The sequence below is a fragment of the Argiope bruennichi genome, chromosome 7, assembly GCF_947563725.1.
Source record: "Argiope bruennichi chromosome 7, qqArgBrue1.1, whole genome shotgun sequence".
In the NCBI taxonomy this organism is placed as follows: Eukaryota; Metazoa; Arthropoda; class Arachnida; order Araneae; family Araneidae; genus Argiope; species Argiope bruennichi.
Window position 1 is genome coordinate 50,963,814 of NC_079157.1, and position 20,899 is coordinate 50,984,712.

At 28.6% G+C, this 20,899-nt stretch overlaps 1 protein-coding gene across 3 annotated transcripts in view; it reads left to right on the top strand.

The window, feature by feature from the left end:
- The window catches only part of LOC129976429 (BAI1-associated protein 3-like), a 155,693-nt gene that overhangs the window by 53,397 nt on the left and 81,397 nt on the right, over positions 1-20,899 (top strand). For all 3 annotated transcript variants that reach the window (XM_056089993.1, XM_056089994.1, XM_056089995.1), the window contains exons 2-3: positions 11,556-11,639; positions 14,428-14,595. In XM_056089993.1, coding sequence (XP_055945968.1) covers positions 11,556-11,639; positions 14,428-14,595 — 252 coding nt within the window. The remainder of the gene's footprint in view (positions 1-11,555; positions 11,640-14,427; positions 14,596-20,899) is intronic.

The window sequence follows — 20,899 nt, forward strand, 5'->3', positions numbered from 1 at the left end:
CATGGAAATCGATTCAAACATTTAACTGTTTGAAGAAGCTGACTCATTCTATCATTCTATTTTAAGCATATTTTCATCTATGCCTGCGAGTCATTTTCAGAGAGGAATAACATTAAAGGCTTAGAAACCGTTTGGCAGATGACTCCAATTCAGCGTGCATTCTGAACATCTTACAATCCTAATATAAGTTATTTGCCATCTAATCTGCAACAACAAAAGTCACACTAATGTTACTTTAATTTGAATTACACGTATAACTAAAACATTTACTACTATACAGTGCAAAATGTATTTTTTTCGTAGTAAATAAAGAGTTTTGAGTTGTTAGTATTTAGTGTTATTATCTTCCCAATAATCACAGCCCAAAATCATTTGACGGCACGTCTATGCACGTCTATTAGACATTTCTTTGGAAAAAATGGCACAATGATCCATAAAGGTTCGCCACCCCTGCCCTATGAGAAAAAACTTAAAATAAGTTCCAGAACTCTGGATTTTAGTCTGATGAATTTTAGTTTAGTTTAGTTATATTAACGTCCCGTTTAAAGCAATAGGGCTATTTTGGGACGGACCTCGTCATTTTGAACCGCGGTCAGATGACGAGGACGACATCTGAGCTGGCACCCCCTCTCCACACCACACCACACCAGCGGGAGGATTTAGTCTGATGACAGATGCATAAAGAGTCATCAAAATTGAACTAATAATAAAGAGGAAAGCGTGTTGGTACTCTGTAGGTCAGACAGTTTTATCTAGAGATGCTAAATGTGACATATGTATATATGAGTGTGTGTGTAATGATACTTTAAAATCTAATTTCTAATATTCATTAATTTTCTAATTTTTATCTTAATTTAACCCTATTAACTTAATACTAAAAAGTTATCTTATTTCTTGATCCAGTTCCCCCTTTTTATTTAATTACTTTTAACACGCGCTGTAGAAAACTATAAATATAGCAGGCTCTCGCGCTCTGAGAGAAGGGATAAAAATCTTAATGTTAGCAACATTCTTTTAAAGATACCTAAATTTCCCTATCCTAAGATTACACGTGTCAAAGAAATCCTTATCAAAATCTCTTTGTAAAAATTACTGAAGGGAAAATTTCGATCACTTTTGCTCTTCTGATGTAGACTGAGGTATTGCTAGCCGTTCTTTATTTGTATGAAAATTATGCCACCCGGGATAAAATAAATCAAAGTTTTAAAAGCTCAAAAGTTTCTTCTATTCGGTCTCGCAATTACTTAAATATATATATATATATATATATATATATATATATATATATACGAGAACTTTTTTAATGTTACAGCTCAAAAATATATTTTGTATTTTCTTGAAGTTTAAACAAAAATTTTTTCTAATGATAGCAATTTTTGACATATAATTTCTTTCTATTTTTTAATTATATTTAAGAAATATTTAAGGTTTAATTTGAAAACGATACATTTCGCTATCGAATAGAAAAACGAAATTGCTTTCATTGTCGCTATTATTATTTCGTGCTGACATTTTTTCCGTGTTTGATGATCAAGAATATACGACATTTTTTTTCGTGTTGAGTAGATTTCAGTGTAAGACATTATTTTAATAAAATTTTTGGATCCTATAAAAGAAATTTATAAGCCCTCCCATTTTTAAACAAAGTTGCTCTTTCCTGTGGTGCATATAATTAAGGAAATTTATAACACAATGAAAAGAACGATGTAAGACTTCTAAAAGAATATGAGTTATATGCCTATCAAAATTAGTTTAAAAAGAAGTTTTTGCTGATCATATGCTGCCTAACAGTTTAAAAATATATAAAAGATTTATCAATATTCGAAGAGGCTTGAGAATTGTCCTCGTTTTTGAGGCTCTGACCATTTTTATGATAGAAATATTTGTGAATTATAGTAAATTTAGTTTGGACTTATTTATGTAAATAAGTGCGCATAATTATAATACATTTTATTTTACCTACTTATTCGAAATTTAAAAGAAACCGAAACAGTTGCAATTTCATATGAAAATCAACTATATTCAAGTGTTATCAAATGTTTTTAAATAAAATGTATTCTTATTTATTTTTATAACCTAGACAAATCCTTACAGATTAAAATTCTGAACATCTCAAATGAATGAATAAAAAAAACTCGCCTTTCAACTGTGCAAACTAATATTTCCAGAAAGATCGATTTTTAAGTCACCATAAAAATATTTCAGCATGAAATCAAAGACCCCAAAAAAGAAATAAAAATTCACAATTACACGAAAATTGTAAAAAGAAAGAAAGAAAGTAAAGAAGAAAATTGTAAACCCAAATTTAAAATCTAAAATAAAAAACAAAATCTTTTATTTGAAAATACGTACCAATATATCGAAATGTTTGTAAAATCTGACAGCAAGGAATAAATCCTATAAAACAATTCCAAAAACTCAATTGTACAAAAAGACAACAGAAAAAATGAAAATTTAAAATTACATGAAATTGTAAAGAAATGACACAAAATTAAAATCTAAAATACAAGGCAGAATCTTTTATTTGAATATTAGTGCCCGATATGTTGAAATAATAGCAAAATCTCATTACAAGAAATAAAATCTATAAAGCATTTTCAGAAACTCATTTGTAGAAGAAGTTAGCAATAAATAAATAAATAAAAATTTACAATTACATGAAATTGTAAAGAAATAAAGTACAATTAAAATCTAAAATACAAAACAAAATCTTTCATCTGAAAATAAGTTCCGAGAAAATGAAATATTAGCAAAATCTTACAGCTAGAAATGAATCCTATAAAACATTTCCAGAAATTTATTTGTAAGAGTAGTCAATAAACAAAATAATAATTTACAATTGCAGGAAATTGCAACGAAATAACAAAAAATTAAAATTTAAAATACAATTCAGAATCTTGTATTTGAACATTCTATCCAATATATTGAAATATTAGCAAAATCTCACAGCAAGAAATCAATCTTATAAAAAATTTCCAGAAATTCATTTGTAATATAAGTCAGCAAAAAAAAAAAGAAAAAAGAAGAAGAAGAAGAAGAAAAGAAAAAAAAGAATTACATTTATATGAAATTGTAAAGAAATGATACAAAATTAAAATCTAAAATACAGAACAGAATCTATTGTTTGGAGACTCGTATCGATATATTGTAATATTAGAAAAATCTCACAGTAAGAAAACTATAACACATTTCCAGAAATTCTTTTAAAAAAATAAAAATTTACAATTGCGTGAATTTGTAAAGAAATAACACAAAATTAAAATCCAAAATATAATACAGAATCTTGTATTTGAAAATTGTTTCCGAAATATTGAAATACTAGCAAAATCTTACAGCAAGGAATAAAATTTATAAAACATTTCTAGAAACTTATTTGTAAAAGAAAGAAAATTTTTAAAAAATCTTCTCAGCAAATCCGGTAATGCATCATAACATGAGTTTAACAAAGTTTCTCACATTTTTCACCAAAACAAATGGCACATTATTTGCTTTAACGCAAACAGATATACCGAAGAGCAAAATAGGAGAATTCCTTTCCCTATTGTGTGGTAAAAGGGAATATTTGTTCTCAGGGAATCGTTGTTTGATGTCGAGCGCTGGGGGAAATAATCAAAAAAAAAGGGACGAAATCTAGTGTGTGTTTCCCCCTTTCGCAAAAGCTGCTATTTGCTGCCAGTAAAGAGTTTACAATGTTCCGAAAAGCTAAGATTTAAAAAGACGCAGTGATTTTTCAGTCTGGAGTTATTTATTTTTCTTCGTCTCAAAAACGTATCAATGGAACGGAAATGGAACTGCATTTGGAGAGATTTTACAATAAATTTTTCATGCACATTATTTCTTTGGCTAGTATTTCCTACTTTTTTTCGATTTTGGAGTTCCTTAGTGGTATTCCTCCGTACCATAACAAATTCCTTTACTGATACAGTACAGAAACCAGTTTACAATAGGTTTGGTTAAACAGGTGCTTGATTTTAAAATTTTTTTAAGGAATGTTTCCAAACATTTAAATATATTTACTGATAAATCTATCTTTTAATCTCCCATGTGTAATAGCTTCTTACTATAAGATTAAAATTATTTATTGCCAACATAAAGATAACAGGAACTGGAATAAGCATTTTTTTTATATAATGTAATGCATTATGAGAAATGGCACAGAAATTGTAGAATATTCTAACGTACAACAATAAACAGCTATATATTTATTTTAATTAATATCTATATACCTTATAATCATATTGTTGAAAATACAGCATGTTATGGGAAGGAGGCAATTAATTTATTTATAGTTTTTGAAGACCTAACGAAAGATTGGGTTATATTAGAAGGTATTATTTAAAACCTTTTATTAGAAGACGAACTTATGTTTATTACACTATCCCACTGGGGGGCAGTTCAGAAATGATGATGAGAAGCTTCCGGTATGGTGGTTAGTTCTCCCTATCCTGGTGGGTACAGAAATGATGGGGGTCGACTACCTCCTATCGATGATGGAACGTACTTCCCACGTGAAGTATTGCATCGTAGCCGGTGATGGCCCTTAGAACTCAAATATGGTTCCCGTCAGAATTCCTGTCGCGGTGGTTTGGTCATTCGGATTTTTTATTGTACCTTCGGGAAGGGCAGGGTAGCCGAGTAAGGTTACTGTTGTTTACAATCTCTCTGGGCTGATACCTCCGACATAGGTATTTGAGGCTTCCTGTTTGGTGGTTGATTCTCGTCACCCTGATGAGGAAAGTAAAAATGTGAGAGTCAGCTACCCCTTATTGATGACGGAACTCTACTGGAATGGTTGTACCGTGGCCGGTGATGGCCCTTAGGACTCAACCATAGATCCGACTATGCTGTCGCGGCTTCCCGGTCATTCATTTTTTATGGTTTATTTATGGTTACTATAATACACTGCACAACTATACAATACAAACACTATTGATGATAGAGATTGGGAACGGCTGCTACGAAGAGTAATGCAAGCTCAATTATATTATTTTTCTTAACTATTACATTTTTATGGCAACTGCGATTATTGAACTGACAAAGTCAACTCCAATTCTTATTAAATACTTGTTAAGCTGGGTAATTATTTCAAATGTATGATTCAATGCTCCGCACCCTTTAGTCGAGACAGTATGGATTTAGAAAACGGCAGTAAGTTATTTCATAATTTAATTGCCGAAATTCCTAATATGGTATTATTTTGAATCTACATGGACTAATTTGAGATTCTGTGTTGATTCTATTTGTTTTATTTCTACACCAGTGCGTATTGATTGGAGTCACTGTTCCTAATTACCCTCACTGTTTCTATTTGTTGAAAAATCAACCATGGATTATTCGAGATGTTACTTTTTCTATCTCCACAACCTCTATTTCTTATTAACCCTTTCTAGGGCATGGGAAGTATGCTTCCCACCAAATTTTTCAATCTTTGTATGAAATTATGTAGGTTAGCATAAGTTCTGACAAATTTTTTTAATAAAACAGAAACTAAGATGCTTCAGTTCTTTATTTCACACAAAATGATGTATCTTCATTTGTTACTTAATTATTAATTAACAAAATTAATTAATTAATCAAATTAAATTTATCTAATAAGCTAAATGAATCCCTTTTCTTTTTCTAATTTCAAGCCTAAAAATATTTTAACATATGACTAGAAAAAAATAGCCCTTTAAAGGGTTAAAAGGAATGAAAATCATAAAATTCTTCTTTCACCTATAAATTTAGTTTCTTTCTTGAAGTCAGTTTTCTAGTATTGTTATATAGTTTCAATAACAATTAATATCAGATTATTGGTAATATGCAGCTTTCACGTGAATATTAATATACATGTAATACACATGGTAGATTCTTTTAGAAAATCAGTTGTTAATTTGATATAAAATAATAAAAAATATCATTGGAGGGACAAGACACACCCATGTTTCTAGACTAATTATCATGTAATAAATATAGGCTATAGAAAAATATAGTTTTTTATTACATAAAAAAATTGCTCCTAGTTACCCTATGATGAAAATTATCATTGGTAATTGAAAACTCTATTCTGTTTCTTTGGCAAAAATCTACAAAAATAATTATATCTTAATCGTAACCGTTATATCCCACAGGTCCAAGAAATGTATAACTTAACAACTTGCCTTGCAAATATCTAATGTAAGGATTAAATAATGATACTTAGAAAAGTTTGGTTTTATTTTTTAAAAAATATGATTGAAACTGAAGTAAACAATTTTCATGAAATTTCACAGAAAAAGGTTTGTAAGATTTCCCCATTTCATCCTAGAAGGTTTTAAAGAAGACACATGTTTACCAACTCCTTAAGATTCAATCAGTGCATACTATAGTCGCTGTTCCAAATTACTTCTTTTCTCCAATTACTCTAATTGGAGTTACTTTCAGAAGCAAAATTTGTTTCCTATTTTTATAATTAAAATAGCTCATTTACTTTTTTTATTCATATTAAATTTTCACCATACGAAATTTTTATTTATTAAAGCTTCATTTACTTACTATTCAGTATGCTCAAAGTCCTTAATGACCTAATTAATAACTTTTTCTTTCAAAATAGGAAAAATTAAGCAAAATTCTCTACTGAAATTATTAAAATCGAAATAATCATAATGAATTTCTACTTTGTCTTAAAACTGATCCTCTTTTTTAAAAAAAGGAAAAAAGAAATTTATATCTGTGAGAATAAATAAATACTTTATCTTTTAATACAAATAATGAGGTATTCCATTCATTTTGATTTCATAGTTGTCTAACGATCCGTAAGGAAATCATGTTTATTTCTCCATTAACTCACAAAAAAGTAATTTCCTTTACTTTTCATACAAATTCTCTTGAGTTTTACTAAAATTATAAGATGAAGAATCATATTTTTTTAATGGAAAATTGATGAATCTGGTGCTTTTTTTTATTTTGTGCAGCATAAGAGAAATCAGCAAACTCCATCAGCCGAACAAAATAGTTGTCTATGACAGCATTATTTTTATCAGCATTCTGATAAAAATAATTATCGGCAATATCGGCATTGTGAAACAAATTTTTCTTTTAGTTCTTCCATAGTTTATTAAAAAGCTGTCTTTTGAAATATCGTTTGTCTAAGCTTTATTTTGATGATTTAGCACAAAAATAAAACTATTATATCGAAGAAAAAAATTAAATCATAATATTTCTTTTTACATGGTGAACAAAAGATATGAAAAGTTTCGATTAGGAGTTTTATAGATAATGATAAGATTTTATGGATTTTTGTCGTAAATAAATAAAAAAAGGAGTAATTTTCAAAATTCTTCAGTAATAGAAAAGTTTGACTTTTTTTAAAAATTCTTAACCTATTAATTTATAATTAAAAATAAAATAAGACGTTATAAAATATTATTTTGTATAAATAATTAAATATATGAAGAGCGTTTTGTCAAAAACAAATCTTAAGAATTATTAAAGATAAATCTGAAAATATTATGTTATATAATTCGTGCTTTTTTTTTTTTGTTTATTTATTTATTTGTATTTTTTTTTTTTTTTTGTCACTGTTGAGCAAACGATTTATTGTTTCTTCATCAAATTTAATGATAAAAATAACATTTAATGATAGATATTTTTTTGTTCCTGCTTTTAAAAGTTCTAATAAAATCTTCATTATTATTTTACGACAAATTGTATCTAAATATAAAAATTCATTATTTCGTAACTAAGTACAAAATAAGATGTTCTTTTATAATACAGTTTATAGCATAATTTTTAACTGAAACAAACAATATGTTTGTTGATACAACTATGAAAATGTATGTCAAGTTTTAGTAGTACTTGTAATAATGAACTAACTGATGTATCCTGCATATTTCGAAATTAAATCTCTTTAGGTGAAATAATTTTCATGTTAAATCTACTGTTGTATACAATAATTAATGAACAAATTTTTTATACTTCTTTCTAAATTCTTTATAACTCTTTATTCTTTGGTTTTGATCAAAATGAGAATATTAATTGTACTATATGATTTTTAAAAATCTCCAGGAGCTGATTTTCTCCATAAATCATTAATCTTTATTCTGTAAACTTTGTTCATAAATGATAGAATATAAGAAAGGTGATTTTTTTTATGAAGACACCCTTTTAGCATTTGACTTAAGATTAGTTTTAAACGTGGTGAAAATCACTACTTTAAGACCCATAAAGGCATTCTTAAAATAAGCATTAAAATAATCAAGAATTTTTTTTAAAAAAGGGATAGTGTAGTTCAAATTTTAAGAAAGACCAAATTTTTGCTACTTTCTAATTAATTGAATATTTAATTAATTTGTGTAAATTAATTTCTCAAATCTTATCTATTAAGAAAGTAAAATTTGGTTCAATTCGGTCCTGTTGTTTAAGAGTCTATGTGGAGCTTGCGTACACTTAATTTATTTTTCGGAACTTATTTTTTTACCATTTGGCACCACTAGCATGAAATCAAAAATGTAATTAATTTAATCAGTTAACTAATAACTAAATTCTGAAAATATTTAAATATAATACTGTCCGCATGAGTACACAAGTACGGCGAATTTCAAATCCCTAGCACTTAGGAGAGGGAGAAAAGAATCAGTTACACAATGCCATCTTTAGAAACATGAAACAAAACAAGTTGGATGAAAGTGTCTAAAGAAATCCTATATGTGCGTCGCTGAAGAAATACAATTTTCAGTTCAAGGACACATTTTTAATTTTTTGTTCATTCAAAGCCAATCAAACTAAACAATCAAGTTCGTAATAGCATTGACCGTTCTTTTGCCATTCCGTGACTCATTTCTAGTATTCAGAGGTTTACCGCTTTTGTTAATGGAGTAATCGCTATTTGTTAACTAGTTTGGAATGCCTACCTGTCAAACAGTGAGTTCAACAATGTATCAGTTAAGTCCAGATTTCGTCATCACTTGCAAGCACGAGAACAATCTATGCTGACTGGATGTGATGGATTTTACTTTAAGTAGGTGAAGGAAATAAAGAAAAAATCTTAAAATCTGTTTTAAGGTTTTGAGAAGTAAATATGTTTAAGATGCTTATGAGTATGGATATGCCATTTTCGGAAATATGCTTTTCTATCTGGATATGATAATTAAGCGTGATTACTAAATTAGTGGGATTTGTCTCCATAAAACTTTCTCGCATATTTTCTAATAAAGGTGTCATCAAACTGTTGATCTTGAATTTTCATGGCTCAACTAATAAAGGCGCCATGAGAGCCCAATTTTTTATTTTCAAGGTCCCCTGCTTGAATATTTTAAAATCAGTACCACAGCAAAAAAAATATAAATAAATAAAAATAAATTAAAATTAAAAACTAATAATATCTATTTTCAATGCTTTTTTTCACTCGATTAAAACTAGAATTTTTCATTGAACTATAATTTTAAAAACAAGATCTCATACCACATTTCATTTATCTAGATTGTTGCCTTTTTGAGTTATCGCATTTACATGCATGAAACTTTATTAAGCGACTGATGTTCAACTTCCTGACGGATTTATTTTAATTTTTACTAATAATCTACATTGTAGATGCTAAAAATGTTTGTGAAACAAAGTCCATATATCTAATTCAGTAAGTGTGATTACATATATGTAAAAGTGCTGATCAGCAGACAGTTCAACACCTTTGATGGATATGGTTCAAACTTTTTTTACGGATCTGTATTTCAAATTCTGAATTTGAGTACTAACTTTCATCAATCTAGCTTCTTCCATGTTGTAGTAATCAAGTTTACTTTCATTCTTTAATGCTCATATGCTTATTTTTTTTTTGTTCGAATTTCGTATAATCATTTCTCAATACTTTCCGAGCTGTGGTTCATGAACTTTAAAATAAACGATTTGTTCATTTAAAGATATTTTACAATTTTAATACTTCGTAATTCGAAAAAAATGAAGATTTCATGTTATTTATTTGTAAAATTTCAGTATTCAAAAACTGGATAGAAGAAAAAAAAACCTAGCTTATTTCTTAATTCAAGAACTACATAATATATTTCGTAAATTACTTGCAAGACTTTGAACAAATCATTTAATTAAGTTCTAAATGAGAACGTTTTTGTTTCAAACCACTTTTCAGTTTTAAAAAAATGCGGAGGGTGTTTTTTTTATTTTCCAAAACACTTTTGGCTTTTAATATATACACTATATGATGAATTTTTGTTTTATAATACATGATATATTTTTTTGTTTCATAGGTATTTTTTTCAATCCTTTTCATGCCAAAAAAATTCAAAATTTTAAGCATTTAATAACATTTTACAACATCTTCCCAAATATATTTTCATACCTTAACAATTTAAACGGAAAATAAATAAACAATATATACATGGATTTCAAACGAATAAATTTAACAAGAAATTTATTCGTTTAAACTCCATATACATGTAAACATACTAGGTCGAAGAAATTTTATACGTAATTTAATCATCAAAGTTGAAAATATGAGTCTGATTCTTGAGAAATTCTGTTTTTACTGGATGAATTCCTGTTACGTCCGTATGAACATGGCAACTCAAGGACAAACGCACGCTAAAGAAATAAAATTAAATATATAATCTTAAAAACAATATTGCACATTTCGGTCGTATTTTTGACTCAGTCTGTCAAAGACAACATGTGCAAAGTGAATGCCAACTCTACGACAAAATGCAAAGCACATGCATGATATTGTGGAAGTATTGAAGTAAGTTTAGAAAATAACATTTCTAATACATTGAAAGTTGGATATAACGTATTTGCCTTTTAGCGAGAATCCCACTAGGTGGCGTTTCAAGGAACTGTTGTTCAGTTACTAATGCGAAATGTCTTTATATCAAATATCAGATTATTTATCAGTTAAACCTCTTTATTTAAAAATTGTACAGGAGCACAGACAAAATTGTTCCGAAGCAAAAATTGTACAGACTAAAAATTCCAGACAAAATTTTATGTATAAAAATACGTACTACGTATGCACATCATGCAGTATGCGTACTTGTATACTACATGATGTATAAAAATACTAATTACATTCCAGGCAAAAATTGTACAGAAGCAAAAATTGTATAGACTATTTCTTAGTTCTAGATTTTTAGTAGTTCAATTCTTGAATTATAAGATTTTGAACAATTCATTTTGATAAAATTATAAATTAGAAGGTTTATATTTCATATAAAATACATAACAGTAAAAACATAAATAGATATAAAATATATATTTATACAATTTTTATTTTATAAAGAATAAAATAACTACTATATTTTAAAATCTTTACAGAGTATTTCATTTATTTTTTTCTTCAAAAATTTAAAAATATAGTTATTTTAACACATTTTTCAAAAAAAAATCATCCCGAATCTAATAAAGTACATTAAATAGACTCTATAAAATTTCAATACCTTGGACATTTCATAAGCCCATGCAGCATTAGAATGAATTTATACTATTCCTTTCCTTTTCATTACCAAATTTTTATCTCAGTAAAAAGTTTGATTCAATTTTGCATTTTTGTAAATCTATGAAATTCATCACAGGTTTTCCCCTTATTTTTATAGGATGAAGCCCAAAAAGATAAACCTCCTCCTTCGGAATATGACAGTGGAATTGAAGTGACACCCTATAAAATTGGCAGAAAAGAAGTAAGTATTTCTTCTGCTATTGAATTTATTCAACAAAAAGAATTAATAACCATTTGTTGTGACAATTCAAAATATACTGATAAAAATAACAAATCATATAATCAAAGTTCATTTGAAAATATTTCGTTAGTTGTTCGTTAGTTAGTTTTTATCAGGTGAGAATCTACAATTTAACTTTCAGCCTTCAGTAAATCTCTTTATTCAATATTTTTTTTAATTAGGCATACTTTAATCTTAATTAGATATACTTTAATCTTTAAGAAAAGCAAGTCTTATCAAAAATTTGAGAATTTGCAGTAAATTTATTTTTTGATAAATAAGGAAAACGATAATTGCTTTGAAAGATAAAATTATATACCAGGAAATATAAAAAAAGTCGTCGTAACTTAATGAAATTTTCTTCACAAATTGCCTTTCAACATGAATAAGAACAAATATTAAGTGTGGAAAAAGCACTTAATAACAGTATTCAAAATATTACCGCTAAACTCGCAAAAAGTTCAATAATTTTGACTTGGCGATTTTCAAAATTCGGCAAGAAGAAAATTCACTGCTATTGTTAAAAGTTCACCAAAATACTCCACTTTTTGTGATGTCAAGTAATACAAATGCTTTTGGCTTTATAAGCATTCACAACGTCAAATTAAAAAAATATGGCTTTTCTTTCAATTAAATATATGGCTTTCACTCAAATAGGTCGTTGGTTGTATCAATTCTCTATCGTTTTTCCAGAGTTGAAAGAAATAGGTAAAATCCTAGATGGGCCCAGCTCTTGGCGACTTATTTGAAATCTCGCCAAGTTGACTACTAATTGAATATTTGTTATTATTATTATTTTTCAATTAAAAAACGATACTTGAAGGCCAGAAATAATAATAAATAAAATAAAATAAACATAATAAATAAATAATAAATAATAATAATAATAAATATATAATAAAAAATAAAATAAAAATAATAAAATAAATTTTTAAAAAATCCGTTTAGGTTGCCACATCGGCGACGTTATCGCCACTCGTTTGGAAAGAATTCAAAAAGACGCCAAGAGGTGGGCTGTGCTAGGATCCACCCAAATAAATCAGTGGACTGATGGGTATCGAGATTTACTGAATTCATTATGAACAGACCATCCAAGATAATCTTTGTGTGGTGAACTAGGCAAAATGTAAAGTGATATTATGAAAGATTTACGTGACTATTTGTACCACACTACCATAACGCCCCTTAGGTGGTCACAAGGCGTTGCCTTCTGCTACGCCGAACAAAGGAAATGTGGCTTTACCTTCAAATGGTGTATGGTACCAATGGTGCTCAATGGGAATATATGGTTTTTACTGAAAGCTAGTGTCAGCTATATTATTCTATCGTGGTGAATTGGACAAAACATGAAGTGGTATCGAAGACTTTGGTGGCTATTTCTGTACCACACTGACATATTACAGCCAAAAACTTCTCAGGGGATCAAAAGGAGCGCCTGCATTCAGAAGTCAATGTCTCAATTGAAATTGCACTTTGTAAATCAATAGCAGCACACCGGTGTATTGGAGACCACATACGTATGTTATTGCTTTCATGATACCAACAAAAAACAAAAAGAGAACTTGAAATCTTGCGTGAATGTCAGCTAAACTACCACAAAAACATATTTTACATGATGAAGCAATTTAACTGCGATTCTGTAATAGAACATAGTTTCGCAAACTATTTTGAGTACCATTTACGCTTCAAAGCCTGACATGTAAGTATCAAAGATTTTCATGATTATTTCTGTACCGCACTAACATATTGAAACTAAAAAGCCACTCAGGCTATCACTAGGAATACTAACATTCAGAAGTCATTGTGCTGTCAATCAGATTCTCAATGAATTGTCTATTGGCCGTTCAGAAGTCAATGTGCCAGTAGACATTTCCTTGTCTGGCGGTACTCCTAGTGTATTTGAAATCACCTATGTTACCGAATTCGCGATCACAACCAGAAACAAATAAAGAACTTAAAATCGTTTGTTAATGTTAACTAAACTGCCACAAAATAATACATTCTGCAATAACATATAGTCCTGCAGATTATTTTGAGTGGCATGTAAGCTTCAAGAGTGGGTGACATCAGTGGAATTGAAAAAAAAAAAAAAAAAAACATCAAAAAATCCACTGCGAATCTCGGAAAGTTTTCTTTGAAATATCTTGAGAATGAGCTGATTTATATTAAAATTAAATGTTCAATTATATCGTTAAACTACCTTCACGATATTATAGTGTATTCAAAATATCGAAAAACATTGTGGAGATATCGCATAATATCTTGTGCTAATAAGGATAAGACACATTCCAGAAGTAGATAAAACGTCAAATGCCTTGTATTCTGATGAAAAGAACTGCCATGAAGTTAATTGTGTATCTACATATACATAAATAAAGTAATTTCGTGTCAACATATCTAATCGAGAAATTTTTAAAGCATTCTATGTCAACCTCAAAAGTGTCACATTCTTGAAATTCGTACAAAGAAGAAAGTCCTATGATCAATAATAAAACCATTAGTCAGTCCACATATTTATATTTCACTAGAAGAAACAGGAATCTAATTTCTTATTATCGAACTCTGTGCACTCCCCAAAGGGTTCAAAGTAAAAACAAAATAACTTATGGTTAATTAAAAATCTAAATATACTTGTAGAAAAGAAATGAATCATAAAAAAAATATAAAAAAGTTACAGTTAAAACAATTACAAATATTTACGAATTTTTTAGAATTATTATTTAAAATTTACATTCATTCCTGATTTCAGTGGGAAGAGCTGTACATTGCCGTGTTGTACACCATCAAGCACAAATTGGGAGCGAACAGCAGTGGTTACTCGGTGTACGCCGAGGATCTGTACGACTATGCGCAGGAGGCGTTCTGTATGTCCGACGAAGACCACAAGAGGTTTCTCAGCATTGCTCAGGATGAGAAGGTGAGTCTTGTCTGCACAAGATCTGCTCAAATAAATTTTTATAATGAAAAGAAATACTATGATGATTTTTAACATAGAGTTCGTATTTTCAATTTAGTCCCAATGAAATTTACCAATTCCCTCATTGAAACCATTTTGTGCAGTTCAACAAAAACAAGTTTAGAACAAAAATGATTCTTAATTGAAGCAATGCTTTTGTAAGGAATTTCATTTTTTTCATGACACAGTTCTGTGTAATTATGTTCCAAATTCATTTCTCTTGACAATTTTCCGATGATGATTCCATTTCCTTTATTGTTATGGGCAAATTAGTAATTAAGTGAGAACTAAAGGGATAAAGTAGAAAACATGTAGTAAAATAAGATCTTGTTGTGAATCGCTTTTCGGTTCATTATTTCTGGCTTTCGAGCCGATCTGAGTGCTATGCATAAATATTGAGGTGAGCAAATGAATCGTCTTGCATTTCATCCGTTGGTCACTTTATTTTTGGTTCTCTTGAGCTCATATATTTCCTAAAGTCAATCACATGACACCATCAAGTGATAAATCAATCAATGTTAATCGTGCATTTGCGTAGAAGAAAAAAATTACGAATTTCTGCAATTAACATATTTTTAACACAGAAATAAACAATGATGCGTGCAACTTACAATTTCTACTATGCACCATTATTATACAGTTATATTTATAAATTTTCGAAAATAATATTATGTTTCTTATATGTAATAAGATTTCAACTTCCACAGTAATTTCAGATTTACCGAACGGATTGATCTAGAGAACCATTCATTTCGCAAGGGTTCCTTTAGAATCCTCGTAGAAGTATTGCATGAAATGGTAACAAAAGGGAAAATTTCTTTTCAGTGGATTTATAAACCTCTTACAGTGGCCATTGAATATTTTTTAGCTGTAAAAAATATAATTTAAATTAAAATTCAGCAAAAAATTAATATTTAAACAAAATATTAATTCATTTATAAACAATATTAATTAATTTAATAAACAAAAAAAACAAAAACAAAGCATATCGGAACTAACGAATGCTTACTTCTTTGTCACTCTCTTAAATGAATTATAAAGAGATAAATATTGCAATTTTCGGAATCTTTCCGAATTTGAATATAACATCTTTAAAATTTAATGAATTTGTCACGAAAATAGCTAAGACCTTGGATGAGCTAGATAGATGAAATTCTGTATTTGGCCTTAACACTAAAATTATAGATTTCTGCCAAATTTTAGTCAAAATGCATAAAAAATTTATTTGAATTAGACCATACTATGAAAGAGCATATGATAGTTAACAAAAATGGAATCTCTATATTTAGAATAATCTAGAATACTGTCTGATATTCACTTCTCAACCCCACATAATATTATGAACCTTGTGTAAAGCTGCGAATGCCTTGCACGGCATTGAGATATCAATTAGTTACGTTACAGATTACTTTTACGTTACGTTACGTTGCTGTTACGTTACGTTACTGATTTTACCTTCAATTTTTGGCAATTAATCGCTGTCATGCGGTTAATGCAAAAGTTCCGAAATTCGTGTATCAATTTTAGACGCTTTTTCTCAATTGATTGAAATCAAAATTTGTCATGCAATTAAAATTGTAGTCAAATGCTCGCTTACCAAATTATATTTATTTCAGTCATATCGTTGTTGAATGACTGTCATTACATGCATGCAGAAACACAGTCCGGACAGACGGCCAACCTTTTAAAAGATTTGATTCAAAATTTAATAAGAATCAACATTTTAGACTCTCAATAAGTGTACCAAATTTCATTTATTTAGATCGTTGCGTTTTTTTGTAATCAGAAGCCAGAAAGACAAATTACCTTTGGATGGATTTTGTTCAAAATTTGAGAGAAAACTACAGATTTAGTGTAAAATCTATATACAAAATTTCATCCGTTCAGTTCAAAACATTTCTGAGTTACCCCAAACAGATATAATTCCACAAAAATGTTAGATGAATTGGGGAGATTTGAAGCTCAGTGATTCGTCAAAGTCGTGAGTTCGAATTTTTATGACAATTATAATATTTGTTTGAGTATTTCATACATTTGAAATTAAAAAATCGAGTAATCCAAATAAACTTTATGTTGTTTATGACGACAAACTATCAAGTTTTTGATGTAGTTGGTCATTGATGAAAGGTAAAAAATACATACTACCTTTTCATAATACTGCTACGAACTGGACACAAAACATGCTATGCTTTATAAGTATACTAGTTATCTATGGCTGCACCCCAATTTTATTTTTATTACTTGATTAAATATCTTAAAAAATAATCAATTTTGAAAGTCAAAAAATAATATAATTGATTTAGAAATGAGCCTCAAAATGGAATATACAAATTTCATGCAGCTACTATTCTCTGTTTAGGAAGAATTCTTGAGACAAACTCAAGAACAAATGTATTTCTTAATTTATATAGTTTTATTTCACAGTCCACGATCATATGCTTACTCGTTTGGTGTAATAGAAAAGGTTCGCAGGAAGATACTTTAGATATATTTATAGATTACATAAAAGCTTAGGAATGAAATATTAATAAAAGACTTCCAAAAATGCGATGTTAACATTAAAATATACAAAGAAATGTCCTATGTATTCCTTATTTATTTATATTATTTGATATTATCGTTTAATAATGGCTTATCATCGTTCCGTTGCATTTGATTTAGCGGCGACTCCACTATAAATATTTTCGGAGCATACCAGGTACTATTATATGTGAAAACAAACTAACAAAACTAACAAAATAGTTAGAAAATGCATCGAAAAGTAAAAGAGATAATAGGATGGAAGTACGCATTTAATAGTACTAGACTGGAAAGTCTTAATATGCACTCATAACGCAATATGATCTTTCCAGTGCCACATCGGAAGGAGAAAACGACGTTAAAATCCCTTAAATTTAATGTTGATGGATCTGAAGTTTTTTCTGCTCATGTTTTCCAGCTGCCAAAATATGCTTTCCTTTTCTTTTTCGCTCTCACTCTATTGATTTGCTTTTGTTCGGTTTTACTCGTTTGTAATATTATAGTCTCTATTCCATTTTTTTTTCTCTATCAGATGAATTAGACTCAGGAATATTTTTATAAAACTGCTTGTTCTAGGGCTCAAGAACCAGCAGTACTAGCTACTTATTATTATTATTATATTAGCATCGTTTTACATAAAATATTAGATTCAGATCCCATCTTTTACCATATTTTTTTATTAATCAAGGAGTAGGCATATCACCCATTTCTGAAAATTCCATTTTGTTGAAAAATACTTGAAATTCTTTCCGTACCTTCATTTTGAGCCCAATTATTTTACTTTTTATAAGTATGGTAATTAGAAAGTACGTCGGTGTAATATGAACATCATTAGCTCTAAATTATAGAGCTCGAAAGAGCCATCATTAAAGGCGGTTTCCGAAAAACATTTTTAACTAATTTCTTAGAAGAAAATATTTCAATGGGATTTTTTTTTTAGTTAATACTCCTTTTAGTCCTGAATAAATTTAAAATTTAATCCGCATTTCATGTTTCTATTCTATTCATTTACACTTGTTCTTGTTCTAAAATACTGGCTTGATGTATGCGATAATGGGGCCGTAATGGTAGTCTTGGCATCCAGGAAAAAACGATTCTTGATTTTGAGACTCTAATGCACGAAAGATAAATTATGTTTATATGTTTGAAGCTTGTTAAATCCAATAACCATGCCTGGTGAGAGCATTAAAATAAATTACAGCACAATCCTATTAATCATTTTTGGAAGGATTGACGTATATATGATGACACATAATCGAAATTTTAATTTAAAAAAAATTTTAATATTTTCAAATTTGATATTTTTAGTACAATTTCATTTAAAAGTACTTTTTTTTAAATTAATACCAGAGTATCAGATGTAATATTAATGCGAAGAAAACTTTCATATTAATTCATAACATAAATCACAGAATTGGTATAAAAATTGTATACAATGAGTGTATAAATATGGTCCCATCCTCTTTTACGTAAAAAAGGTCCCATATTATTATAAAAATTAAAGGTGGATTTATTCAAATATTTCTCTGCAGAGACTAAAGCATTCATCTAACTTTCGAACAATAAACGAATATTGCGAATAAAAAGTTTTTCTAGATACTATCGAGTTTTGATATCTTCGTGGGAATTGAATCGCTCTTCAGAAAGAGCACTCTGCATGGTGCGAAATAAATAGTAGTCTGATGGAGCAATATCTGGTAAATAGAGGAGTATTACAATACATGCCAACGAAGTGATTCTAAAATTTCTTTCAATGATCTGGCAGTATGCGAGCAAACATTGCTATGTATAGAATACATACCCTCACTAAAAGCTTCTTTCAAATTGATCAAATGTTGCCTGTGTTGCTCACAATTAATGGTTTCTCAAGAAATGCTTTCAGATTTTCATTTGGGTTGTTTTTTTTCGGTTATCTACCATGTTCTTTTTTGGAATCATCGTTTTTAAATCTCGTAAAATCCAATTTTGCTATTTTTATTAGATTGTATATATTCACTATAAATGTCTAATAATACACTAATTTTTTTTAAATCAATATAAATCCTTTCAAATAAAAGCTTCCCGCTTTATTTATAGATAAACAATAATTCTAATTACATCTATTAAAAATAGGCGGAGAAATATTTCTACACCAATACATCCTAAAAGTGAGAAAAAGTAAACCATTATTGTTTATCTTGAATATTAAAGCGTTTCTTATTTTGATCTATTTATGTGCAGGCAAGTGGGTTTTTAATTTAAAAAAATACCTGTTACTTGACTTGCTAAGCGTTCGAGTATTAAGTATAAAATTATAAATCGAATTGAATGGATTGAATGCTTTTTCTTTAGTTTTGTTGCAAGCAACATAAATTTAAAATGCTTAATGGAGTGTTTTTAACTTTTCATCCTTAAGAGAAGGTGATTTCACATCTGCACTTTTTCATCATTTAAATTGATGGCTGATAAATTGTTTTTTATTAATTCTCGAACTGTGGAGAATTCTGAATTCCTCCGATACTGCAGTCCAGATTCTCTTGGGAAAATATTACTATTGCTGATAATAGCTTCCAGTTTTCTTAACATCAGAAATTATCTATAATTGATGCTGTGCGTCGAATAAACAGAGTAAATTACAATGGTTACGAATAAACTGGGATTCTGATTAAAAAAATGTACATAAATGAGAAATGTTTAAACAATATTTCACTGCAATTAGACTTTTTATCTGTTATTCTCGAATAAACAAAGTAATTTATTATTAGGATGGTTACGAATGAACCAGGATTGTGATGAACCGATTTATATAAATGAGAAATGTTTAAACAGTATTTCACTGCAATTAATTTTTTTGTCATTGAAATTTCAAATAGAATTGAAGAATGCCTCCATTATTGTAATGGTTAATAATTAATATTAAAACTCTTTACTGATACTATAGTTCACATTTTCCTTGAAAATTACTACTGCTCTTAGGAGCTGTCAGTTTTCTTAACATCATAAATGAAATATAATCAATACTGTGCGCTACATAAACAAAGTAATTTATTATTACGCTGGTTGCGAATGAATCGTTATTGTGACGAAACGATTTATATAAATGAGAAATATAGAAACTGTATTTCACTGCCATTAGAATTTTGATGTGTGGTTGAAATTTCAAAAAGAATTAATGCATTCCTTCATTATTTCAATGGCTAATAATTAATATTAAAACTCTTTATTAATACTAATATTCCTATTTTTCTCGATTTGGAGAAACAGTTTTCTTAACATCAAAAATAAAGTATAATTGATAGTATGCGTCGAATAAACAATTTATTATTATAAAAGTTACGATTGAACCGCCATTGTGATGAAATGATTTATATAAATGAGAAATATGTTAGCAATGTTTTATTGAAACCAATTTTGCGTTCCACAATTGAAATTTCAAAAAGAGTCAATGAATGCCTAAATTATTGTAATGGCTAATAATTAATATTTAAACTCTTTATTGATACCTTGGTTCACATTTTCCTCGAAAGTTATCACTTCTTAGGAGCTGCCAGTTTTCTTAACAATAAACAATTTATTATTATGAAAGTTACGATTGAACCACGATTGTGATGAAATGATTTATATAAATGAGAAATATGTTAAAAATGTTTTATTGAAACCAATTTTGCGTTCCACAATTGAAATTTCAAAAAGAGTCAATGAATGCCTAAATTATTGTAATGGCTAATAATTAATATTTAAACTCTTTATTGATACCTTGGTTCAC